At 55.4% G+C, this 25,369-nt stretch overlaps 2 protein-coding genes across 13 annotated transcripts in view; both read left to right on the top strand.

Moving 5' to 3' along the window:
• Window positions 1-3,445: 3,445 nt before the first annotated feature.
• On the top strand, window positions 3,446-16,642 carry RASAL3 (RAS protein activator like 3). 7 transcript variants are annotated; one of them, XM_055239237.2, is made up of 18 exons: window positions 3,446-3,915; window positions 4,043-4,385; window positions 6,796-6,932; window positions 7,096-7,174; window positions 7,282-7,343; window positions 8,147-8,202; window positions 9,731-9,857; window positions 9,960-10,058; window positions 10,553-11,095; window positions 11,654-11,798; window positions 12,025-12,196; window positions 13,412-13,648; window positions 13,743-13,944; window positions 14,036-14,154; window positions 14,814-15,204; window positions 15,471-15,628; window positions 16,158-16,221; window positions 16,328-16,642. In XM_055239237.2, exons 2-18 carry the CDS (start codon window positions 4,058-4,060, stop codon window positions 16,469-16,471), a joined length of 3,063 nt encoding a protein of 1,020 aa, XP_055095212.1. In that variant the 5' UTR covers window positions 3,446-3,915; window positions 4,043-4,057; the 3' UTR covers window positions 16,472-16,642. The 7 variants fall into 7 exon arrangements, 6 of the variants coding, with proteins under 6 accessions (XP_055095212.1, XP_055095216.1, XP_055095213.1 ...); XM_055239241.2 differs by having other exon boundaries at window positions 3,657-3,915; window positions 12,052-12,196; XM_055239238.2 differs by having other exon boundaries at window positions 3,820-3,915; window positions 12,052-12,167; window positions 13,374-13,648.
• Window positions 16,643-18,297: 1,655 nt separating this feature from the next.
• The window catches only part of WIZ (WIZ zinc finger), a 28,374-nt gene continuing 21,302 nt past the window's right edge, over window positions 18,298-25,369 (top strand). For 2 of the 6 annotated variants that reach the window (XM_055239236.2, XM_055239228.2), the window contains exons 1-2: window positions 18,298-18,457; window positions 19,881-20,145. In XM_055239236.2, the coding sequence (XP_055095211.1) occupies window positions 19,941-20,145 (205 nt within the window). In that variant the 5' untranslated portion in view covers window positions 18,298-18,457; window positions 19,881-19,940. Of the gene's footprint in view, window positions 18,458-18,633; window positions 18,874-19,880; window positions 20,146-24,537; window positions 24,605-25,369 lie in introns of those variants that run through there. The other 4 variants (XM_055239232.2, XM_055239230.2, XM_055239233.2 and 1 more) reach the window with 3 other exon arrangements.

Raw genomic sequence — 25,369 nt, 5'->3', positions numbered from 1 at the left:
CATAGCCAGGCACAGCGGCTCATGCCTATAATCCCAGCATTTTGGGAGGCTGAGGAGGGTGGATCGCCTGAGCTGGGGAGTTCAAGACCAGCCTGGCCAACATGACAAAACCCTGTCTCTAACAAAAATACAAAAAATTAGCCAGGAGTGGTGGCACATGCTTGAGGTAGGAGGATCACTTGGGCCTACGAGGCAGAGGTTGCAGTGAGCTGAAATCGCACCACTGCACTCCAGCCTGGGAGACAGAGCGAGACCCTGTCTCAAAAAAAGGAAAAATTATCCAGGTATAATGTGTGCCTGTAGTCCCAGCTACTCCAGAGGCTGAGGTGGGAGGATTGCTTCGGCTGGGAGGTCGAGGCTGCAGCGAACCATGATTGCGTCACTGTACTCCAGCCTGGGCAACAGAGTGAGAGCTTATCTCAAAGAAAAAAAAAAGAAAGAAGGAAAGAAAGAGGAAAGAAGGGAGAAAGGGAGGGAGGGAGGGAGGAAGGAAGGGAGGGAGGGAGGGAGGGAGGGAGGGAGGATGGAAGGAAGGAAGGAAGGAAGGAAGGAAGGAAGGAAGGAAGGAAAGAAGGAAGGAAAGAAAAAAAAAGAAAAAGAAAAAAAAAGAGAGGTGAACAACCCAGGTACCGACGCAGGGAACTGGAGGCAGCCAGGAAATAATGTGTTTTCAAGCAAGTTTCCACTGTAGGCAAGAGAGCTCAGTCTCACTGGAAAGCCCTGGGGGAGAGCATAGGACACATACCTGAGTCATCCCACACAAGGGTTGAGGGAGCTGGAGTATTTATACACTAATTCCCATCAGTTATTAGGTGAGGGATGCTCTCAGGGACATGTTAATTCTTTGGCACTTTTGGAATGCTTGTTACACGGACATAGTGGACTCCATCTGCTAGACACAAATGGCTGCAAATGTCACCTCCTCAGGGAAGTCCTCTCTGATTTTTCCAGCTCAAAGAGTGGCATTTTTGCTCAGCATTCACTGCAGCCTATTTCCTTCTAGGTCCTCCTTACCAGCTAGAAATGTCTCATGTATGAGTTTAGGATCTTATCTACCTCCATCATCTGTGAGCTCCAGGAAGGCAGAAACCAAGTTTGGTTAGTTCTCTGCGGCCTCTCCAGCATCTAGCACGTAATAGGCACTCGGGAAACATTTGTTGACTAGACAAAGGCTTACATGAATCTTTTGAAACTGATATTACCGTCTTGTACAAATAAGGAAACCAAGGCTCAGAGAGAGGAAATGACTTGTCTGAGGTCACACAGAGGGAGAGGGGCCAGCTGGTACCCGTCTCCTGGACCAGATTGATGCTGACTCATTTATTCCTCAGAATGGCATTTATTCACTTCTGGCTTTCAAGTAAACAATTGTGGAAGCCTAACAGAGATACAAGAAAGTGCTCCCAAGGGCACAGCTTGATGAATTTTCACAACAGCATACACCCATGTAACCAGGACCCAGCTCAAGAAATAGAACATGTTAAGCCAAGCATGGTGGCACACATCTGCAGTCCCAGCCACTACAGAGGCTGAGGCAGGAGGAATGCCTGAGCCCAGGAGTAGGAGACCAGCCCGGGCAACATAGTGAGACCCTGTCTCTTTACAAAAAAAAAAAAAAATTAAAATTAGCCGGCCATGGTGGCATGCACCTGCAGTCCCAGCTACTTACGAGGCTGAGGCAGGAGGATTGCCTGAGCCCAGGAATTCCAGATTGCAGTGACCCACAATCACGCCTGGGAATAGCCACTGCACTCCCGCCTGGGTAACAGAACAAGGCTTCGTCTCTCTGGGCACAGAGGCTCATGCTATTCCTGTATTCCCAGCACTTTGGGAGGCTGAGGCATGAGGATTGCTTGAGCCCAGGAGTTCAAGACAAGCATGGGCAACATAGTGAGGCCCCATCTCTGCAAAAAACAAACAAAAAGTTAAAAATTAGCCAGGTAGCATGCACCTGTAGTCCCAGCTACTCGAGAGCCTGAGGTAGGAGAATCGCTTGAGCCCAGGAGGTCGAGGATGCAGTGAGCTGTGACTGTGCCACCGCACTCCAGCCTGGCCAACAGAGCAAGACCCTGTCTCAAAAAAAATCTTATTAAAAAAAAAGGAACATGCTAAATTTGTGTTATGTGAATTTCACCTCAATAAAAAAAAAAAAAAATAGGCCAGGCATGGTAGCATGTGCCTATTATCCTATCTACTTGGGGGGCTGAGGTGGGAGGATCACTTGAGGCCAGGAGTTCAAGAACAGCCTGGGCAACAAAGCAAGACCCTCATCTCAACAACAACAAAAAAAATTGTTTTTAATTAGCCAGGTGTGGTGGCATGCAGCTGTAGTCCCAGCTACTCAGGAGGCTGAGGCGAGAGGATCTCTTGAGCCCAGGAGTTAGAGGTTACACAGAGCTATGATGGCACCACTGCGCTCCAGCCTGGATAACAGACCTCATCTACAAAAAATAATAATATTCATATTATGTATAATATGATACTATTTATATTACTATGTAATATAAATATTATATTTTTATTTTACGAGATCTATATTATTTTTATAGACCTCATTTATAAATAATAATAAGGGCCAGGCATGGTGGCTTATGCCTATAATACCAGCACTTTGGGAGGCCGAGGGGCATATCATTTGAGGTCAGGAGTTCGAAACCAGCCTGACCAACATGGTGAAACCCCGTCTCTACTAAAAATACAAAAAAATTAGGCAGGCATGGTGGTGAACACCTGTAGTCCCAGCTACTCAGGAGGCCGAGTCGGGAGAATCACTTGAATCCGGGAGGCAGAGGTTGCAGTGAGCCAAGATCGTGCCACTGCACACCAGCCTGGGAGACAGAGCAAAACTCCTTCTCAATAAATAAATTAATTAATTAATAATAATAAGAGTAATAATAAATCTGGCCATCTTCCAGCAGCCCCCCTTGTACCCTCTTCCCAGCCACTAGTGCCTCCAAAAGAAACTGATATCCTGACTTGTTACACATGGTTTTGCCTGCTTTAGGACTTTATGTGAATGGAATCACAAAGTGTATACTCTTCATTGTTTTGGGTTTTTTTTTTTTATTTATTATTGCTTTTTAGAGATGGGGTCTCCCAAGGGCAGGGAGGGGAAAAAGAAAAAAAAAGTTAGATATGAGGTCTCCCTATGTCACCGAGACTGGAGTGCACTGCCTATTCACAGGCGTGATCACAGCTCACTGCAGCCTTGAACTCCTGGCCTCAAGCGATCCTCCTCCCTCAGCCTCCTGAATAGCTCAGATTACTGGCGTTTTATGGCTTTGGTTTTGGTTTTGGCTCAACATTGTTTGTGATTCACCGAAGTTAAATCATTCTTTAGTTTGTTCTCACTGCTGTATGATATTCTGCTGTGCGAAGAGATCACAATTTATTCCTTCTCCCACTAATCGGTACTTGGGCTGCTTCCAATGTGGAGCCATGATGCATTGCACTGTGGGGGGCATATCTATTGGATGTCTACCTAGCAATGGAATTGCTGAGTCAGAGAAGATCCAGCTAATAGTGTTGGTAGATCCTGCCAAACCATTTCCCAACATGAGCGAATGGGTCTACACTCCGGTCAACTGTGGATTAGAGTTCTAGGTGCTTTGTATTCTCACCAGCATTTGTTCAGCCTGTACTCATTTTGCAGAGAAGGCAACCGAGGCTCAGAGAGAGGGGCAAGTGCTGCCTCCCCATCAGGGAGGCAGTCTGGGTCCTTCTTGCTAGAAGCCTGGTAACCCACCTCCTCTCTTCTCCTCCCCCGAACCTCCAGCATCCTGCCCGCACTGTGCCCTCCCAGCCTGGCTGCGGGGTGGGGTGGGACAGAGAGGGTCACGTGGAGTTGGGTTCTGAGGGAGGAAGCCAGGCGGGGTGCAGACGGCTGCTGATTCTGGGGCTGGTCAGGAAACCAAGGTAAGGGAGGGAGTGGAGGTGGGGGCAAGGGGATTCCTGGAGGCAGAGCTGAGGGTGGGGAGGGGGCCGAGATGAGGGCAGTATGTGGACAGACACTGGGCACTACTGTCACTCTCTCGTCCCCCAGGAGACCCCCCCAACCATGGACCCACCGTCGCCAAGCCGGACCTCCCAAACCCAGCCCACAGCCACCACTCCGCTGACTTCCTACCGCTGGCATACAGGGGGCGGTGGGGAGAAGGGGGCTGGAGGGTTCCGCTGGGGCCGCTTTGCTGGCTGGGGCAGGGCCCTGAGCCACCAGGAGCCCATGGTCAGCACCCAGCCAGCCCCTCGCTCGATATTCCGTCGGGTCCTATCTGCGCCTCCCAAGGAGTCACGGACCAGTCGCCTTCGACTCTCCAAGTCCCTCTGGGGGAGGCATAAGAACCCACCACCGGAGCCAGACCCAGAGCCAGAGCAGGAGGCCCCAGGTACACGGTTCCCCCACCCTGAGCTTGGGCCGGGCTGGGAAGCCGGATGCTTAGGTTTTGTCTGCCTCCGGAGCATCAACCCTACAGACACAGGAAGTTGTGGGGAGTGCGAAAGCCCAGCAGGAAGCCGCTGGGGCCCAGCTACCCTGTTCCCTCTTTCCCCCTAAAGAGGGTAGGAGGAGTTGCCAGGGTCCTGTGGGCAGAGGGTCCATCTGAGGAAGGAACAGTGAATGTAGACCCATGATGGTATTGTCCAGAAGCTAAATGGCTCTTGGCCCCAACGGGTCTCTCCTTCAGTGGCTCAGGCCCATCCTTTCCTACCTGGATATCCATCTTCAGCCTGCCTCCTACTCTCCTACCTCCTAGCTTCCGTGTCTTTGTTCTGGGCCCTTAAGCCTCAGCCTCTCCATCAGTTCAGTGAGAATAATGATCTCCATTTTGGAGAGTATATCATTTTATTTGCTCATATTCATTCATTTATTCAAGCAGAGGTTTGTTGAGCTTCTATTGTATGTGCCAGGCCCTGATTTAGGCACTGAGGACACACTAGTGAAAGAGACAGATCACCCTCCCTGCCCCATGGAGCTCACAGTGTAGTGGAATTGACAGGAAATCCATCAACAAGAAAATGACAGATGGGCCAGGCATGGTGGCTCACGCCTGTAATCCTAGCACTTTGGGAGGCCAAGGTGGGTGGATCACCTGAGCTCAGGAGTTCGAGACCAGCCTGGCCAACATGGCAAAACCCTGTCTCTACTAAAAATACAAAAAAAAAAATGTGTCTGGGCATGGTGGCACATGCCTGTACCCCCAGCTACTCAGGAGGCTGAGGCAGGATAATCGCTTGAACCTGGGAGGTAGAGGCTGCAGTGAACTGAGATTGCGCTACTGCACTCCAGCCTGGGCGACAGAGGGAGACTCCATCTCAAAGGAAGAAAAACAAAAAGAAAGAAAAAAAATGACAGATGGTGCTAAGTGTCACACAGGGGGATCTAGAAGAGTAATGGATATCACAAGAATTAGGGCTCAGGAATGTAACACTAGCCTACGGCCCAGCATTTTTTTTTTTTTTTTTTTTTTGAGATGGAGTCTCGCTCTATCGCCCAGGCTGGAGTGCAGTGGCGCGATCTCGGCTCACTGCAAGCTCCGCCTCCTGGGTTCACGCCATTCTCCTGCCTCAGCCTCCCGAGCAGCTGGGACTACAGGAACCCGCCACCACGTCCAGCTAATTATTGTATTTTTAGTAGAGACGGGGTTTCACTGTGTTACCCAGAATGGTCTCGATCTCCTGACCTCATGATCCGCCTGCCTTGGCCTCTCAAAGTGCTGGGATTACAGGCGTGAGCCACCGCGCCTGGCCCCAGGCCCAACATATTTTAAGTGATCCGTTAATAAGCGGGAGTTATCACTTATTGCTCCTGGTGGTAAAAACAAGGGAACAAACAGGCAATCTGGGAGGGCTAATTCAGCCCTCCTATTTCCTGGAAGCTCATTCAATTCTCACTGCTTATATTCCCATTTGTTTTTGTTTTTGTTTTGAGACAGAGTCTCACTTCCTTGCCTAGGCTGGAGTGCAGTGGCGGAATCTCAGCTCACTGCAACCTCTGCCTCCCAGGTTCAAGAGAGTCTCCTGCCTCAGCCTCCTGAGTAGCTGGGATTAGAGGCATGTGCCACCACGCCCGGCTAATTTTATATTTTTAGTAGAGACAGGGTTTCTCCATGTTGGTCAGGCTAGTTTCGAACTCCCGGCCTCAGGTGATCTGCCCGCCTAGGCCTCTCAAAGTGCTAGGATTACAGGTGTGAGCCACGGAGCCCAGGCACATCAGGCTATTTTTCAAAGACAGGATCTTGTTATGTTGCCCAGGCTGGTCTCAAACTCCTGGTCTCAAGCAATCTGCCCCACCTCGGCCTCCCAAATGTTGGGATTACAGGCATGAGCCACCTCGCCCAGCCCCTGTCCTGTTTTTTAACCTCTTGGACCCACATAATCTCTTGGTTAAGAGAAGAATGCAAAAAAAAAAAAAAAAGAGAGAGAGAGAGAAGAATGCTTGTGACTGAAGCCCAGCCCAACCACTCACAAACTGTGTGACCCTGGGCAAGTCACTCAACCTCTCTGAGCCTGTTATCATAGCCCTTTGAATGGCTTTTGGAGGATTCAACGCAAGAAGGTGTGTGGAGTGGTATACAAGGAACTGGGCACATGGTAGGTGAGCTGTGTCTGCTACCCATGGTTAGTGGGGACAAGGCCCAGACAGAGATGAAAGCTTGCCCAAAGTCATACAGTCCGATATGGCTGCTGGGGTGGGGGGCACCTAGGAGGGAACCCACCATGAGCCTTCGGGAATGGAAAGGGTAGCCTGAGGGAGAGAAAACGTCTCTTAAGTCCCCCAGTGCCTCCTCTTCTTCCCAGAGCTGGAGCCAGAGCCAGAGCTGGAGCCCCCTACCCCACAGATCCCCGAGGCCCCCACACCCAACGTGCCTGTCTGGGACATTGGGGGCTTCACCCTGCTTGATGGGAAGCTGGTGCTGCTTGGAGGAGAGGAGGAGGTGAGAGGGGGCACCTGGGAAAGGGGAGGGAAGAAAGAAAAAGGAGGAGGGCAGAACAGAGGCAGGGGCTGGAGGGAGGATAATGGGAAGGTGTCTGCCTCTCCCTCGGTCTGCCTGCCTGCCTGCCTCCCCTCTCTGACTACCCACTCCTGCGGGAGAACAGGGTCCTCGAAGGCCCCGGGTGGGAAGTGCTAGCTCCGAGGGAAGCATCCACGTGGCCATGGGGAACTTCAGGGATCCAGGTAAGCTTGAAGGGTGGAAAGGCCTGGGGCATTTAGGAGGCTCTAAAAGTGGGGCAGAATCTAAGATGACTCCAACCCCCCAACCTGCCACCCGTAACTACCCACAGATCGGATGCCTGGAAAGACAGACCCAGAGACTGCTGGTCCCAACCAGGTCCACAACGTTCGGGTAAGGCAGCCAGTGAAGGGGGGAGGTAGAGAGGAGAGCCAAGACTCTCAGACCCTCAGAGCTGAAAGGGCACTCTTGCTGGGTGATCTGGAGCAGGTTGCTGACCCTCTTTGGGCCTCAGTCCCAGTCTGTCAAATGGAGCTAATGAAATAACCTTTCTCTAGGGGTTGTTTATGGGAAGCCAATAGAGAGTGCAGGAGCCAGGCAGGGCAGTGCGCAGCTGTAGTTTAGTCCAAGCTTCTCGGGAGGCTGAGCAGAGAGCATTGCTTGAGGCCAGGAGTTCAAGACCAGCCTAAGCAACATGGGCAGACTTCATCTCTTAAATAAATAAATGGTGTAGGATAATATATGACTGATGCTTTACAAATGGAGTTTGGGCCAGGCACAGTGGTCCACACCTGTAATCTCAATATTTTGGGAGGCTGAAGCAGAAGGATTGCTTGAGACCAGGAGTTCAAGACCAGCCTGGGCAACATAGCAAGTCCCCAGTTCTACATGGTAACATTCACCTGTAGTCCCAGCTGAGGCAAGAGGATCACTTGAGCCCAGAAATTTGAGGCTGCAGTGAGCCTTGATTGCACCACTGTACTCCAGCCTGGGTGACAGCACGAGACCCTGTCTTAAAAAAACAAATGAACAAACAAAGAATTAGGAGCTGTTGGTTGCTCTCATTATTCCTGCTAATACAGCCTGAGCTTGGTGTTGGTCCTCCAAGACCAGTAGATCCTCTGGGATATCTTGGGAGGGAAGCAGCTGAAGAAGGAGCACAGATTTCTGTCCAGCTGACATTCCCTTCCCCACAGGGGTTGCTCAAGAGGCTGAAAGAGAAGAAAAAGGCCAGGTCGGAGTCCCGGGATGGGTAAGGGTGTATGAGAGGCTGGAGGGGCTGGGGTTCAACACTGGCCCCTTCTTCTCCACCTCCTGTATATCATTCCAATCTACACCAAACACCCCCTGTGGCCTCTGTGTTCTGCCCCACATCAGTTGATGCTGGGGACATTGAATGATCTAGTACAGAGCCAGGGTGGGGGCAAAGTCTGACACAATAACTCTAAAATGGGAGCTAAGTCAATCAACTGGTCTGGGAGGGTTAGGGAAGGGACCCTTGAGCTGAGATCTGAAGGGTGGATGGAAGTTAACTAAGCCAACAGGGGGGTGGAAAAAGCATTCCAGGCAGAAGGAACAACAAGTGCAAAGGCCAAGAGGCCGAAAGAAACAACTAAAACGAGGCCAAGGGGGCTGGGTGAAGTGGCTCCCAGCACTTTGGGAGGCCGAAGTGGGCAGACTGCTTGAGTCTAGGAGTTCAAGACCAGCCTGGGCAACATAGTGAGACCCCATTTCTACAAAAAATACAAAAATTATCTAGGCATGGTGGCGGGCACCTGTAGTCCCACCTACTGGGGAGGCTGAGTGGGAGGATTGCTTGAGCCTGGGAAGTTGAGGCTGCAGTGCACAGAGATCATGCCACTGCACTCCAGCCTGGGCAACAGAGCAAGATTCTGTCTCAAAAATAAATAGGACTGGCTGCGGTGGCTCACACCTGTAATCCCACACTTTAGGAGGCAGAGGCAGGTGGAACATTTGAGGTCTGGTGTTCAAGACCAGCCTGGCCAACGTGGTGAAATCCCATCTCTACTAAAAATACAAAATTAGCCAGGCATGGTGGCGCATGCCTGTAATCCCAGTTACTCAGGAGGCTGAGGCAGGAGAATCGCTTAAATCTGGGAGGTGGACGTTGCAGTGAGCCAAGATTGTGCCTCTGCACTCCTGCCTGGGCAAAAGGGCAAGACTCCATCTCAATAAATAAATAAATAGGGCTGGGCGCGGTGGCTCACACCTGTAATCCTACACTTTGGTGAGGCTGAGGCGGGTGGATCACTTGGGATCAGGAGTTCAAGACCAGCCTGGCCAACATGGTGAAACCCCATCTCTACTAAAAATATAAAAATTAGAAAATTAGCCAGGCGTGGTGATGGGCACCTGTGATCCCAGCTACTTGGGAGGCTGAGGAAGGAAAATCACTTGAACCTGGAAGGCGGAGGTTGCAGTGAGCCGAGATCCAGCCATTGCACTAAACAAGACTCTGTCTCAAATTAAATAAATAAATAAATAGGATAAAATAAAACAAGGCCAGGGAGGCTGGAGCTCAGAAAGTGATGGATTAGGTGGAGGGAGATGAGGTGACAACATCTGGACTCAGCTTGGTCATGTAGGTCACCAGGAGTTGAGTTTATCCTAAAAGCAAGGAGGTGCCATGGGGAGGGGGCACAGGGGAGAAACGGGATCCGAATTGGATCCAAGTCCTTCCTGGCCTTCCTCTACCCTTCAGGCTATGGGGGATGGGGAAGAGGCAGGAATGACCTCGTGCTCACCCGCCCCCTTCCCAGACCCCCCAGTGCTCTGGGTTCTAGGGAGTCCCTGGCCACACTCTCTGAACTGGACCTGGGCGCCGAGCGGGATGTGCGGATCTGGCCACTGCACCCCAGCCTCCTGGGGGAGCCCCACTGCTTTCAGGTAAGTGCAGACAATCCACCTCAGTTCCACCTCAGTCCCACCTCCCACCCTTTGGCTTCACCCTTGGCCTCGATCACACCGTTGGATTCTCCATCCCAACAGGTAACGTGGACGGGTGGAAGCCGCTGCTTCTCTTGTCGCTCGGCCGCTGAGAGAGACCGCTGGATCGAGGACCTTCGTCGCCAATTCCAGCCCACCCAGGTCATTGCCCTCAGAAAAGCGGGACACGGAGACGCCGCCCACAGGCCGGGCCCGCCCCTTCCACTCTACCCAAAGCCAGCTCGCTCCATAACCCGCGTCCCCAACACACCTGCCCCGCCTCCATCGTTGCAACGGCTCCAAGACTCCCCTTCCATCTATTACCAGCCCCGGGAATATCAGACCCGCCCCTTCTGTCCACTCCCGGCCCCATATGCACCCAAAGCCCTGCCTGCCAGGCAATCGCGAAGTCTTTACTCCAGTACTACTCTTCTATGCCCTGGAGCCCCGAACTCTCCCGGAGAGCCCAGAAAAGCTAGAAAACTTCCGCGTAACCACCTCCGGACTCCCGTGGCTCCACTTCTTTCCCCAAAGGCCCAGCAATCTCCCTAGGGGCCCGACGCAACAGGTTTGAGGCCCCACGCTTCACTTGCGGTGCCTTCTTTGGGGTGCCAACAAACCAAAACGCTTCCCCCCCATCCCACTCCCATCTGCAGGACAACGTGGAGCGGGAAGAGACATGGTTGAGCGTGTGGGTGCACGAGGCGAAGGGGCTTCCCCGGGCAGCGGCGGGGGCACCCGGCGTGCGCGCCGAGCTGTGGCTGGATGGCGCGCTGCTGGCACGCACGGCGCCTCGGGCCGGCCCAGGCCAGCTCTTCTGGGCCGAGCGCTTCCACTTCGAGGCGCTGCCACCGGCACGTCGCCTGTCGCTGCGGCTGCGCGGCTTGGGCCCGGGAAGCGCGGTGCTGGGCCGCGTGGCCCTGGCGCTGGAGGAGCTGGGCGCCCCACGCGCGCCTGCCGCCGGCCTGGAGCGCTGGTTCCCGCTGCTAGGGGCGCCGGCGGGCGCAGCGCTGCGGGCGCGGATTCGGGCGCGTCGCCTGCGCGTGCTGCCGTCCGAGCGCTACAAGGAGCTGGCGGAGTTCCTCACCTTCCACTATGCTAGCCTCTGCGGAGCCCTGGAGCTCGCGCTGCCTGCGCAGGCCAAGGAGGAGCTGGCGGCAGCCTTGGTGCGCGTGTTGCGGGCCACCGGCCGGGCGCAGGTGCGGCACCGCGACAGCGCGGACCGGGGCTAGCAGGGGTAGACCGATAACGCGCTTCGGGCGGGAGTTGGGGCGCAGGGCCTGAGTTGCACCTGTAATGGGGGAGACACCTTGAAGGGGTGTGAGGGGCGTGGTCCAAGTATCACCTCTAAGGGGCGGGGCACCTAGAAGGGCGGGGCCTGAACATCACCCCCTAAGGGGCGGGGCACCTTGAAGGGCTGGGCCTGAGCTTCAGCTGTGAGGGGCGGGGCCTAATTATCACCCACAAGGGGCGGGACACCTTGAAGGGCGGAGCCTAAGCTTCAGCTGCGAGAGGGGCCTGAGCATCACGCGTGAGGGGCGGGGCCCAGGTTGAACCTCAGCGCTAAAAGGCTTAAATTTCTGCTGTGAGGGTTAGAGGTTCCGGCCTCGGTTATGAGCCCCAGCAGTAAGGACTGGGTCTGAGCATCAGCTACGAGGGGCGGGGCCTGTGCCTCTGGTGTGAGGGACCAGCCAAGGATCCGAATTCCCTTGGACTCAGTCTGCATCTGGTGCAACCTGACCCCCTGCCCTTCCTAGGCGCTGGTGACTGACCTGGGCACTGCGGAGCTGGCGCGCTGTGGAGGCCGTGAGGCGCTGCTGTTCCGGGAAAACACATTGGCCACCAAGGCTATCGATGAGTACATGAAGCTCGTGGCACAGGATTACCTCCAGGAGACCCTGGGTGAGCTGGGGGAGAGTCCATGTCAGCGGCCTACTGGTGAGCTAGGGGACCTGGGTGAAGTTCTAGGAGTCCTTGAGCAACCCGGATTCTGGTAGTGAGTGGTGTTTTGGGGGGGCTAGGATCCTGGGGACAGTTGGGAGCTCCCCAAGACGTTGGGTGCCTCCGGAATAACCTAAAGACAAGGTTGGAGGATGGGTGTGGCAGGTTTTGGTGGTCATGGCCCCAGCCGCTATCTGGCTGTGCTGGGCTGCAGGACAGGTTGTGCGGCGTCTCTGTGCTTCTACTGAGGACTGTGAAGTGGACCCCAGCAAGTGTCCAGCCTCGGAGCTGCCAGAGCACCAGGCCAGACTTCGGAACAGCTGCGAGGAGGTCTTCGAAACCATTATCCATTCCTACGAGTGAGAATCAGGACCCCAGCACCTTAGCCCACCCCTGCTTACCATGCTAGCCCCGACCTTCAGTTTAGGGTTGCCAGATAAAATACAGGAGACACTCAGTTAAATTTGATGCAATAATTGGGACCATACTTATACTAAAAAATTACTCATTTGAGCCAGGCGTGGTGGCTCATGCCCATCATCCCAATGCTTTAGGAGGCCGAGACAAGAGGATCGCTTGAGCCCAGGAGTTCAAGACCAGACTGGGCAACATAGCAAGACTCCATCTCTCCAAAAAGCTTTTTAAAAATGAGCTAGGCATGGTGGCATGCACCTGTATTCCCAGCCGAGGCTGGAGGATCCCGAGGCTGCAGCCCAGGATTCAAGGCTGCAGTGAGCTATGATCATGCCACAGCACTCCAGCCTGGTTGACAGAGACCCTGTCCAAAATAAAAGTAAAAATATAAATAAAAATTACTCCGTTATCTGAAATTCATGTTTAACTAGATGTCCTGAAGTTTCATTTGCTACATCTGGCAACCCTATCACCATGCAACCCTATCACCACTGACCCCAATTAACCTGATACCCAATTCCTTGTCCTGTAACCACAGGTGATTCCATATCCCCAATTTCATGCCACTGGCTCCAGTTAACATAGGACCTCAATCCTATGATCAGATGATGCCCCAAGTCCATGATCCCTGGCTTTAAGTGACCCTCCACCTCAAATCCCATGCAGCTGATCACAGAAGACCTGGGATTCCAATCCCTTGACCTCTGACCCTAGGTTAACCTGCATACCTAATCCCTGACTTCAATCAAGTGACGTCTGACCCTAGGTGACCTCCAGAGCCCCAATCCTACTTTATATCTTGTACTCTGGCCCACCAGTCTCATGTCTAATTATAAGTACATCCAAGCTCATAACCTCTGTCTTCATGTGACCCTGTACCCCCAACTATAAGAGTATTATCCCCAGAGATTGCCATAGCTACACCATAAGCCATGGCCCCATGCTAACTCATAACCCCAAGCATTGTTATTTCAGATATTCCCAATCCTGGAGCCCAGACCCCAGGTTCAGTGAGAAGGAGGCCTGCGTGGCCTTCATGAATAGCTTTCTGGAGGATCATGGACCAATCATGCAGTGCTTCTGGGACTCCCAACCTTATGATTTTAACCTTTATGCCCATAGCCTCCCCATCTGACCATTCATTGCCTCTTCTGCACCAGTTGGTTCCCTGCGGAGCTGGGCATCGTGTTCTCAAGCTGGCGAGAAGCATGCAAAGAACGTGGCTCTGAGGTGCTGGGCCCCCGATTGGTGTGCGCCTCCCTCTTCCTGCGGCTCCTGTGCCCTGCCATCCTGGCACCCAGCCTCTTTGGTTTAGCACCAGACCATCCAGCACCCGGCCCAGCCCGCACCCTCACACTGATTGCCAAGGTCATCCAGAACCTCGCCAACCGTGCCCCGTAGGTGCTGGGAAGCTAGGGGTGTGGGGACCATGCTGGGAGTGTGGGGGTGGCAGGTGCCTGATCTGACCCACTCAGCCTGGCCCTGATCCAGGTTCGGTGAGAAGGAGGCCTACATGGGCTTCATGAATAGCTTCCTGGAGGAACATGGACCAGCCATGCAATGCTTCCTGGACCAGGTGGCCATGGTGGATATGGATGCTGCACCCAGTGGTTACCAGGGCAGCGGCGATCTGGCCCTCCAGTTAGCTGTCCTGCATGCCCAGCTCTGTACAATCTTTGCTGAGCTTGACCAGGTATGGCCTGAACCCAGAGTAGGGAGGCAAGAAGGCTTGGGAGACTGACCCTGGGGATTTTGCTCAGTCTCTGTCCTGCGTGCCTCACCAGACAACCCGAGACACCCTGGAACCGCTGCCCACCATCCTACGAGCCATCGAGGAGGGCCAGCCTGTGCTCGTGTCAGTGCCAATGCGTCTCCCACCGCCCCCGGCCCAGGTCCACTCCAGGTAACCTCAATCTGGTCTGGGGTCTGATGGGTGAGAACAGGAAGGACCAGGGCTCAGACGGGGTCAGAGGTGAAGATGGATCATTGTGAGCAGAGGTCAAGCCTAGGGTCAGACTAGAATCACAGGTTATAGAAAGGGTCAGGTCAAAGGTCACAGTGTGTTTAAGGTCAGGGATGAGAGGTTAGGGTGGAGTGAAGTCAAGGGTCATAGAGAGGACAGTATTATAGTCAGAAGTCAAGGACAGGAGCCAGGCTCAGTGGCTCATGCCTGTAATCCCAGCACTTTGGGAGGCTGAAGCAGGAGGATCACTTGAGGCCAGGAACTTAAGACAAGCCTGGGCAACATAGGGAGACCCCATCTCTACCAAAAAAAAAAAAATTACCTGGGTGTAGTGGCATGTGCTGGTAGTCCTAGATATTTGGGAGGCTGAGGCTGGAGAATAGCTTGAGCTCCAGAATTCAAGGCTGCAGTGAGCTATGATTGAGCCACTGCACTCCAGCCTGGGTGACAGAGCAAGACCTTGTCTCAAAAAGCAAGACCTTGTCTCAAAAAAAAAGAAAGGACAAGTTCACCTGGGGGTGAGGTCACTTCCGGTCAGGTCGGGATGGAGTCGTCTCAGGGGCCAGTAGAGGGTCTGAGATCCTCCATCCCACCCCTAGCCTCTCCGCAGGGGAGAAGCCCGGCTTCCTGGCCCCCCGGGACCTCCCCAAGCACACCCCTCTCATCTCCAAGAGCCAGTCTCTGCGCAGCGTTCGCCGCTCAGAGAGTTGGGCCCGGCCACGGCCGGACGAAGAGCGGCCCCTGCGGCGGCCCCGGCCGGTGCAGCGCACGCAGAGTGTCCCGGTCCGGAGTCCTGCCCGCCGCCGCCAATCTGCGGGGCCCTGGCCGCGACCCAAAGGCTCCCTGAGCACGGGCCCAGCGCCCCGCGCCCGGCCTTGGACCCGGGACTCCGCCTCGCTGCCTCGGAAGCCGTCGGTACCCTGGCAGCGCCAAATGGACCAGCCGCAAGACCGAAACCAGGCACTGGGCACGCACCGACCTGTGAACAAGGTAAGGTCAGGCCCAGGTCCGCGCCTGGGGAAGACTGAAGGGCCAGGCAAGTCTGGGTTCAAGTACCCAGCTCGCTGCGCTGTGTGACCCCGGGCCTAGCCCGACCCTCTCTGAGCTTCAGTCTCTCCAGCTGTACCGCAGGAGGGATGTTCCCCAACTAGGTAGGCCGGTGATGACGCTGAGCGCTTGGGCCTGGGAGGTCAGGGTCTCCGGGGAGAGACAGGGGCGGGACGACGGGTCAGATTACAGCTGCTCTCCTACCACAGTTGGCAGAGCTGCAGTGCGAGGTGGCCGCTCTGCGTGAGGAGCAGAAAGTGCTGTCCCGCCTCGTGGAGTCGCTGAGCACCCACATCCGGGCCTTGACGGAGCAGCAGGAGCAGCTGCGGGGCCAGCTGCAGGATCTGAACTCCAGGCTCCGTGCTGAGTGAGCCCAGCCCTCTCCATTAGCTCCGCCCCCAGGTGGGCCCGATCCAATTAGATCTGACCAGGCCCTCTCCCAAACGACCAAGCCCCACCCTGGCCCCGCCCCAATAAGTCTGTCCAGGCCCTGCCTCCTGGCAAGCCCCGCCCCCAGGTGGGCCCACCCCACGAAGGTCGGCCTAGGACCCTGGCAGATTCTCTCATCCAGGCCCCACCCCTCCATCATCCCCTCCCAACCTCGCTGGGCCGGGCACTGAGATATCTCAGCCTGGGCACTCCCTCCAGCCCAGTCACGACCCCACCCAGGACTGGCCAAGCCCCACCTCCAAGGGATGATTGATAGGTCCTATCATTCCAACCATTCCAGTCTCTGGTCCGACCCTTCTTCAAGCATATTTAGGCCCCGCCCTTCAGTCTGAACAAGCTCCGCCTCCACTACAAGCTCCGCCCCCTGAATCCCTGGCACTCCAATCAGGAGCTGGAAGGGACTTCCCTAGCCTCTGACCTTCGCCCCGATTCCCCGACCCCCACAGGAGCTCAGAGTTTGATTCAGAGCACAACCTTCCAAGCAATGAAGGGCACAGCCTGAAAAACCTGGTGAGACTGCCATCTGAGCCCTAGGGCAGGTCTGGGCGGTGCAGGAGCAAGGGTTGCTGTGCAGCCCTCTCCTGGTTTCTGAACCCCATCGCCACTGCCTCCCCAGGAGCGCCGCCTAAATGAGATGGAGAGAACTCAGGCTCAGCTGAGGGATGCTGTCCAGAGCCTGCAGCTTTCTCCAAGGACGCGGGGGTCTTGGAGTCAGCCACAGGCCCTCAAAGCACCCTGCCTCAATGGAGACACCACCTGAGCTGCCCATCCTGCCTCATCACACGTGGTCTGGGAGCAGAGAGATAGCCATCTTAGGGGGGGTGTCTGACCTTGCCTTAGCCCTACTTGGCCTACAGTGGGGAATGGAGCTGGTGGTCTCAACCACTCTGGCAGTATGAAGTTGCCCAGTAAAATCTTTATTTCAGTGAAATTGGTGGTTTCTTTGCCCGCTAAGAATTGCCAATTCTTAGGCATTTGCCCCGCAAGCCCTATTCATCTCTCCCAAATTCTCCCCTAATTAGAAGTCTCATGGAGAGGGCCATGTACACAAGTTCTCACCAGCTGTGTGACCTTAGACCTTCATTCTCTTAAGAGCCTGTTTTCTTACCTGTGAAATGGACGTAAAGTTCCCTACACAGTTAGAGGACCCATAGTTAAAGGCATTCGATAAAAGGTATTCACCCAATTGTTATAGGCAGCACCTGCTTCTCAATGAAGCACGGATTCCACCCCTGGCAACCTCCCAATCCCACAGTGACAGCATCTTCCTAGGCCCTCCTCATGTCACGGAGGCCATGGGTCTGGAAGGCGGATAAAGGAAGGGGGTCAGGTGTGGGCATGGTTGGATACTGTGTATGAATGATTGGGTAAACAAGTCATTCAAATCGTGGGTGAGTGGATGGGTGAGGGGTAGAGTGGGTGGAGCAAATGGCAGACGGATAGGTTAGCATTCGCTGGATGTTTGACCTGGTAGGTGAGTAGCTGGGTAGTTGGTTAACTAGGTTGGGTATGTCTGCCTAGAAAAGGCCTGGTTCATAGTAAGAAAAAAGTTTTTTGAATGTTGCGATTATATATATCATATGTACATATGTTGACGTCTCCTGAGACTCCTGAGAACTGGGCAGTGGAGAAACAATAATGAACTAGACAGGACTCCTGGCCTCATGGAATTTACACGTTAGTGGAGAGGCCAAATCAACAGACAAACTGGTGGATGGATGTTTGGGGGGCTGGGTGGAAAGATGTGTGTGGGGATGGTTGGGTACTTGCTTGGTTGTATGGATAAATGAGTATTTACTTGGGTGCTGGATGAATGGGTGGGTAGATGGGAAGTGAATGGGTGGGTTGAGTGGGTGTTTGGGTGAATTAATAGGTGGTTGGAGGGGTGGGTGGATAGGTGATTAGTTGATTGGATAGGTAGATGAGTGATTGATAGATTGAGCAAGTGGATGAGATAGCTAAGTGGTTAGATATCTGGATACATGGTGGATAAGACAAGACAACAGGCCATGATGTGTGTCTGATGGGGTAGTCCTGGAAGCTGTGATCCTGGGAACTGGGTGGAGGTGACTTAGGACTGAAGACCTAGGGCAACTCTAGGGGCATGGAGGTGCTGAAGTCCAGTGTGGATGATTGGGAAGGAGGGAGTGAGCTTGTGGTTGGAAGGTAGCTGATGGGGGGCAGGGGACAAAAGGCTAAAAATTGGCTGGGTGGAGTCTTCAATGACCTATCAATGACCCATCAATGACCCATGGGGGAACTTCTCTGCCCCCTCCCCACTCTTTTAGTGCTTTTAGCGAGCATACCATTGGAAGTACCAGTGGGATGATAAGGAGCCATTGGGGTGTGGGACGACAAGGGTGTTGTCATGGTAACGGGGCCTCTCCCTGGACTCAGGCCGTGCGGGCCCTTTAAGGGTGACCCGCTTGGCCACTCCCAACATGGCGGCGCGCCCGCTGGCCGCCCCCCCGGGGCAGCGAGGGGGGGTTGGGGGGGGCGCCCCGGACCTCCCCATCATGGCGGCGCGGCGGGGCTGTCGCGCTGAGGTCACGGCGGCGCGCCGGGGGGGCGGGGCGGCGGGGGGAGCGATTTAAAGGGACAATGTCCCCCGAGCGGTGGAGGCGGCGGCGGCTGCGGAGGCCGCGGCACCGGCACCGGGAGCGGCAGCGGCGGTAGCGGCAGAGACGGCTGCACCAAGGAGGGGAGCTCCGAGCCCCGGCACCTGGCCGGCGGCGCCGCCTCCCCGGTGAGGCCCGGCCCGGCCTGGGGAGCCCGCGGGTGGGGCGGAGCCGTAGCGGGGCGGGGGAGGCCCGGGCCGGGCCGGGCCAGGCGGGACCCCCCGGGGCGGGGGCGGGGCCTTCAGGGGCGGGGCCTGGTCGGGGGCGGGGCCGTGCAGGTGGGGGGAGGGGCGGGGGTCTTGGGGCAGGTGTCCCCCCTACCTCGGCGCGTCCCGCGGGGTCTCCTGCCCCGGGGTGCACGGGCGGAGGGCGCATTCCCCGGACCCTGGACCCCCGAGGAGTGGGCCTGCGCGGCGCAGCCCCCACCTCTGCGACCCCTGGGGGGCGTCCGGGTAGGAGCCCCCTCCCCACGCTGCCAAAGTGCTCCGAAGTTGCGGTCCCGCCCGTTCCCCGCGGGCAGTGCCCACCCGGTGGACAACCGCAGGTGCTTCCTCCGGGCCTGGCTAGGGACCCCCACCAAGACTGCCAGCCCACGGAGGAGCCCCCTGGGAATCCCCAGGCCCCCGAGGGCAGCGCCTGCAACCAGGCCTGGAGCCCCGGCCCCGCCCCGGTTGCCTGGGCCCGGCCTCCCCACCATCTCCCTGGGGAGGGCGCCTCATTCCTGCCCTTCACTTTCCGCCGTTACCTTGAAGGTATTTATAGGTAGAGAGGACAACCCCCGCTCCCCAGGGTCCTCATTTCTGGACCAGGAGCCCCATCGTTTTCTTTCGCCCGAGGACTAGAGCAATCTTGGTTGGGGGGTGGGGGAAATGGAGGAGCCCAAGCTGGGTATGCATGAGGGATAATGTTGGGGAGAAGCGAAAGGGTTAATGCTGGGGTCACTTGAGGCTGTGTGTGTGGAGGGGGGTGAAGGGGTTAACGCTGGAGAACCCTAAGGTCCTGTGTGGGGGAAGGGTTGGAGTGTGGGAAAAGTGCAGGGATCATTGGTATGGGACAACCCAATGGTGAAAAGTAAAGGGGTAGTGATGGGAGACTTCTGACGGTGTATAGGATCGGAGTGTACAAGTGGCTGGGATTCTTGCCGAGGAAACGAAGGCATGGCAGTAGGATGTGCGTGTGCATGGATGTGAGGGCAGGACTGGGGAAAGTGCAGCTGTGTGTGAATGAAGGGAGGCGTCTGGAAAAGTGGTAAGATTGATGGAAGAAAACCAGGTGGCTGAGTGTGCATGTGTCAATATGGGTAAACTGAGGCAGTGCAGGATCTGTATAAAGGGGAGGAGTTATTGATGGGGAGATGGAGGCATGCTGAGGGCAGGGGCCATTGGGATAGAAGGTGTGTGGAAAAGGTCTGAACACCATTAGCTCCCCTGGGCTGGGAGGTAAACTGAGGCAGTAAGCTGCAAAGGTGAGGACCGAGGTTTTGAGGGAGGGGAAACTGAGGCCAATTCCCTTTCCTCCATCCCCTAAGCACTTCCCTCTCTCTGTCCCCAGGCCCACAATGCCCCGCTGAGCCGGTCCAGCAGCTGAGTGGATCCAAGCAGAGAAGATCCGATGGAGGGGTCCCTGGCAGGCAGCCTGGCTGCACCAGATCGTCCCCGAGGCCCAGAGAGACTGCCCGGCCCAGCACCGAGGGAGAACATCGAGGGTGGGGCCGAGGCTGCTGAGGGGGAAGGTGGCATCTTCCGGTCCACCCGTTACCTGCCTGTCACCAAGGAGGGCCCCCGAGACATTCTGGATGGCAGAGGTGGAATCTCTGGTAAGAGAATGGGCCCTGTGGCCCCCAGGGAGTATCCAGCCCATTCCCCAAGGCTCAGAGAGAGCCAAGTCACCCAGCGCAGCAGTGGCTGAGCTGGGATGCTGATTCCGCTTGGGTCCAGAGCCTTTTCTTTGCACTCTGTTTAGTTTCTTATTTGACAGTTGTGAAAACAGGTGTCCTGGGAGCCAGTGACCAGACTAAGGCTCCCCACTGGGTCGTGTGGAGCTGGGACTTGAACTCAGGTTAGCCTGGCTTCCTCCTCTGAGCATACGAATTGGGTCCAGAGGCCCATCTCAGCACCCCAAACTCCCTGCCCCCAGCCCACTTGTTCCACAGGTATTCCCCACTCCCATCAGTCTATCCCAGCTCCCTCTGGCTGTCTGGGTGTATCCTGTTCCTGAGCCATGGGCCAAAACAGCTTCTGTAGTGGCTAGGGAGAGGCTGGATAGTCAGCGATGCTGGCCACCCCTCAGTTTACCCAGCAAAAAGGTATCTCACACTCTTCCCACCTCCAGACGTGTTATTCATTCATTAAATACTGAGCACCTTCGGTATGCCAGGGTATGTGCTAGGTGCTGGGAAGACAGCTGTAAACTAAAGAGGCAAGAATTCCTGCCCTGAAGGGGCTGACACTCTAGTAGGGGAAATGGACAACAAGCGACTAAGCAAATATCAGAAAGACAGGTAGTGACAGATGCTGTGAAGACATTAGACAGAGTGCCAGGATCATGCCTGGGAGACCTGGGAGAGCCTCCCTGATAGAGTGGCATTTGAATGGAGCACGGAGTGAATGGTGGGAAGGGCATTCTGGGTGGAGGGAACAGCCAGTGCAAAGGCCCTGTGGTGGGGAAGAGCCTGACGTGTCCAAGGACCTGGCAGGAGGCTGGTATGCCTGGAAAACAGTGGGCTGATGCATCAGAACCCCCGCCCCCATCTCCAACACCTCATCAAGGGCTTCCTCTGTGCCAAGGCTTTTACATGATCCTCTTCTGTCATTCTCCAAAGAACCCTGTGGAGTAGCCTTCATTATTATTATCCCGTGTCAGAGATGGGGAAACTGAGACGCTGAGCGGTGACATAAGTTGCCCAAGGTCACCTAGCCAGGGAGTAACATGGCTTGACAGCAGTCACTCTTAACCACCCTGCTGCATCCTCGCAGATCCTTGACCTGCTCCAGCCACCTTTACCATTCATGATGCTCAGATATTTATAAATACACAGCACCTTCTAGGGGCCACACACTGGGGCACAGCGGTGACTGAGCACACACCATCCTCGCTCTCATAGACCCCCCCATCTGAGGCTGGGGAGACAGACGTTACGATACCGTGTTATGACCCCGTGTTATGTCACCAGGTGTTATGACACAGCGGGTGGGGCTGTGATGAGGATTGTACCTGGTGGGGAGCAACCAGGAGTTCCTGCAGGAAGTGAGAGGTAGGATGAGGGACAATGAGCCAGACCAAGGGGAAGCAAGCATCTAGGCAGGGGGCTGCGTACATGCAAAGGCTTAGAGGAAGCTGGTGGCATCTGCAGGTGTCAGGCAGTGGGGTGGCAAGGTGAGACCCCTGAGGGCAGAGGGTACACCCAACTCCAGAGTATCAGCACTCAGGGAAACTTAGGAATCCCCTCCTCTAAGCCATTAATAACTGAGTTAATAACAGGCTCAGAGAGAGGCAGGATCTTGTGCCAGGTCGCACAGCCAGTCAGGGCTGGGCGGGGACTTTGATTTTGTGGGAGCCCGAGGGTACAGGCTCTAGGGATCCCAGGGTCCTCTCTGGGTCTGGTTCCAAGGGATTGGACATCTCTTTTCTACCTTGAAGATGCCCCAGGTCTGGAGAGAGGGGAAAAGCAGGCAGGTAGGTGCATCCTCACTCCCCCTGAGGAATCACCCAGGGTCTCATACGTGCATCTGTTTTATAGCTTGGGGAGGAGAGAAATGTGGCTGCTGAGGGGGGCCAGGCCCACCCTTGAGGTTTCCCTCAGCAGCTGGGGGCAGGGGTAGGAATGGCTTGACTCGGAGTGAGGTCATGGCCTGGATGTTGGAAGAATGCCTGGGTTTGGGACACCACGTCTCTCCCACTGCCCTCTCTGCCCGCTTGATCTCCCCCTCTGGGATGCGGGCACCTGCCCTACTAGTCTTATGATGCCTATAAATAGGAACAGGCTCTGGGGCTGCTATTCCACCCCAAAGCCTGGGCCTTCCTTTATCCCCACTCAGCCCTCAGAGCCCCCCAAGAGCACACTGGAGTGGCCACCTCCAAACTTCTCTGCCTGGGCAGGGGTGTGCCCGCTTCCTCTTCTGTCCCCCGTTACGGCTGTTTACCCAGAGCTCCCACACCTCCTCTGCCACTCCTACCTCTCTGGTTGGGCCTCCCAGGTTCAGAAAAGACTCAGGGGGCTGAGGTGGTCTGTATGGATCGATGAAGAGTCTGGTACATGCCTGGCATTGTGTTGGCGACAGGGCACCCAGGGACAAATGACATATCATTTCTGCTGTATTGGGGCCCCAGCCTGGGGAGAAAATCAGAGCGTGGAGTGACCGGGCCTGAGGCTCTGGGGTCTAGCCACAAGCTTTCCCCTTGAGACATCGCTGAACCAGCCCTGATCCCCCAGGCTTCCCACCAGCCTTCTTCCCCGCCACCGCCACTTCTCTGGATGGAGCATTTACTGCGATCTTGCTGGCACCCATTGCTGGCCCTGCGAGACTGGGTCGGTGGCTGTTCCCGTTGCACAGAGGAAGAAACCAAGGCTCAGAGTGGGAGAGGCACGCCCTTCAGGGCACCCCTGGGGCCTTGAACTCGGATCTGTCTGGCTCCAGAATCTAGGTTGTTGGCCACTCGACCAAGTTGAACCCCAGGCTTGGAGTTCAGGCTGCTCATGGACACCCCTTGCCATCAGCATTTGCAAACTCTCTCGGGGAACCCAGACGGCAGGAGCCCCTTGGCATGGCCACTGCCTAAGGGCTGCGACCTAGCACCTCATCTGACCCGTAGGGACTCCTGGATCCCCATCAACTGTGGAGGCCTCTGGGTGAAGCCCCCACCCCCAAGGTGTCTTGGACACAGGGCACTGCTTGGCCTGCTTCCTCCAAAGTCACTGCCACTAAAAATAGGAGCCTCGCTGGAATTGCTCAGACAAAGAGGCCACGCGGTCCCCTGGCTCTTGGAATTCTTGGACAACGGCAATCGCAGAATCATCAAATCTGGGACGCCCGGAATCTTGGGAGCTTGGGGTCCTAGAACCTCAGAATCAGGATGCCTGGACCTCAGACCCACACCTCTAGGTCGTGCTAGGGCAGGTTATATGCGAACCGGCTGGCCTCTGCTGAAAAAAGTCAAATCTATGACTCACATGTTCTCTAGAGACCCTGTTTCTTGGGAGCCTTACTCCCTTGGCTGGGCCAGGCCTTTCTTTCCCAACTCTGAACGCCCTCTCCAACACCCCCATCCTAAAACCAGCCCTTGCACCCAGGCATAGTTCTGCTGCCCATCAGTGTATCCCGGTGGTTCTCAAATGGGGGTGATTCGCCTCCCCCTCCAGGGGACACTTTGGTAATGTTTGGTGACACTTTTGGTTGTCATGACTGAGGGCTGGGGAGGTGCTGGCGTCTGGAGGGTGGAGGCCAAGGATGCTGCTCACCATTCTGCAATGCACAGGATGGACCCCACCCCAGAAAATGATCTGGCCCCAAATGCCAATATCGCTGATGTTGAGACACCTTGCGCTGTAGATGATGCAAATTTCCATACCCCCACCACCCCTTCCAGAGGTCACATAACAATTACAACCCTTTTCTTGGGTTCAGAGGAAGGACCCTCAGCCAGTGACCACACCTTTCTGGTCAACACCCTCTCCCCACCCTACCTCCATTTTTATCCCTTGACTCTCAACAGTCAGCTCTCAATTTCTTGGGCCAACTGGATGATGAGGGATTGGAAAAAGAATTCGCCCCAGCCCTATCCCTTTTTCTGGACCATCCTCAAATTGAGGCTAATCCAACTATTGCATCTGTCAGGCTCTGGACGGGGCACAAGTTCCCCCAGTGTGTTAACCTTGGCCCGGGCAATTGGCCTGCTCCCCGATTGGCAAGCTTACCCACATCAGGCAAGTGTGGCGGGCAGAGACGCAGGCCAGGATTCCTGTGGTCGCTCCAGGCATTGGCTCCACAGGCGGATAATAGAGAGTTGGCTCCATCTGTGTTGGTGGGGAGGGGGTCCCGGGAGGGGATTGGATTTCAGGACATAGGCCTGGGAGAGGGTGCAAAAGGCAGGGATGGGCTCTCTGCAGCTCAGGTTAGAACAGATGCCTCGTTCATCATCTGGCAAGGATTTGCTGAGCACTTGCTGCATGCCAGGTGCTGGGATGCTACAGTGAACGAAGCCGACAAAGTACTTGGTCTACTGCGACTACATGCTAGTGGGGGACCCAGCAAGCAGTCATCCCAAGAAAGAGCCAGGTGATTTCAGAAAGTTCTAAGAAAGAAATGAAACAGGTGCTGAGAGAGAAAATCATAGGGGCTCATTTGAGTTAGGTGGTCAGAGATGAGTGCCCCAGGCTGAAGGCATAGCAGGTGCAAAGGCCCTGAGGCCCAAAAGAGTTAGGTGGGCTTGGGGCTTCCTGAGGCCCATACAGTCAGAATGGAGGCACTGAAGGGCCAGGAGAGAGATGGGAGGTTGGAGAGACCAGCAGAGGTCTGACCTCATAGGGCCTTGTAGGTGGCTGCTAAGAGTCTGGTTTTTAGGCTGGGCACAGTGGCTCACACCTGTAATCTTAGCACTTTGGGAGGCCGAGGTGGGTGGATCGCTTGAGGTCAAGAGTTTGAGACCAGCCTGGCCAACATGGCGAAACACCCTCACTACTAAAAATAGAAGAATTACCCAGGCATGGTGGCACACGCCTGTAATTCCAGCTACTCGGGAGGCTAAGGCAGGAGAATCGCTTGAACCCAGGAGGCAGAGGTTGCAGTGAGCCAAGATCGCGCCATTGCACTCCAGCCTGGGCAACAGAGCAAGACTCTGTCTCAAAAAATAGAAGTCTGGTTCTTATTATAGGTATAATGAGAAGCCAGGTGAGTTTTTACCAGGGTGAGGCTTGTAAAAAACCACCCTGGCTGCTGGGTTGGGGGAAAGAGAGGAGGGTTGGAAGGCAGCAAGCCCCTGGGGTCCCCCAGGAGAGCCAAGGGGACTCCTCCAAAGAAACCCCTTTCAGGGCTCAGGACCAC

This window comes from Symphalangus syndactylus, chromosome 13, assembly GCF_028878055.3.
Source record: "Symphalangus syndactylus isolate Jambi chromosome 13, NHGRI_mSymSyn1-v2.1_pri, whole genome shotgun sequence".
Lineage (NCBI taxonomy): Eukaryota > Metazoa > Chordata > Mammalia > Primates > Hylobatidae > Symphalangus > Symphalangus syndactylus.
The sequence above is the reverse complement of the archived record's forward strand: the minus strand, read 5'-3'. Positions and strand labels throughout refer to the sequence as shown.

What these genes read in the sequence shown, in the direction of transcription:
- RASAL3 (XM_055239237.2), top strand. Translation starts at nt 4,058, where the DNA reads ATGGACCCACCGTCGCCAAGCCGGACCTCCCAAACCCAGCCCACAGCC. An exon ending in TGCTTGGAGGAGAGGAGGAG is followed by an intron (nt 6,933 to 7,095) that starts GTGAGAGGGGGC and finishes GCGGGAGAACAG; the next exon opens with GGTCCTCGAAGGCCCCGGGT. An exon ending in AACCTCGCCAACCGTGCCCC is followed by an intron (nt 13,649 to 13,742) that starts GTAGGTGCTGGG and finishes GCCCTGATCCAG; the next exon opens with GTTCGGTGAGAAGGAGGCCT.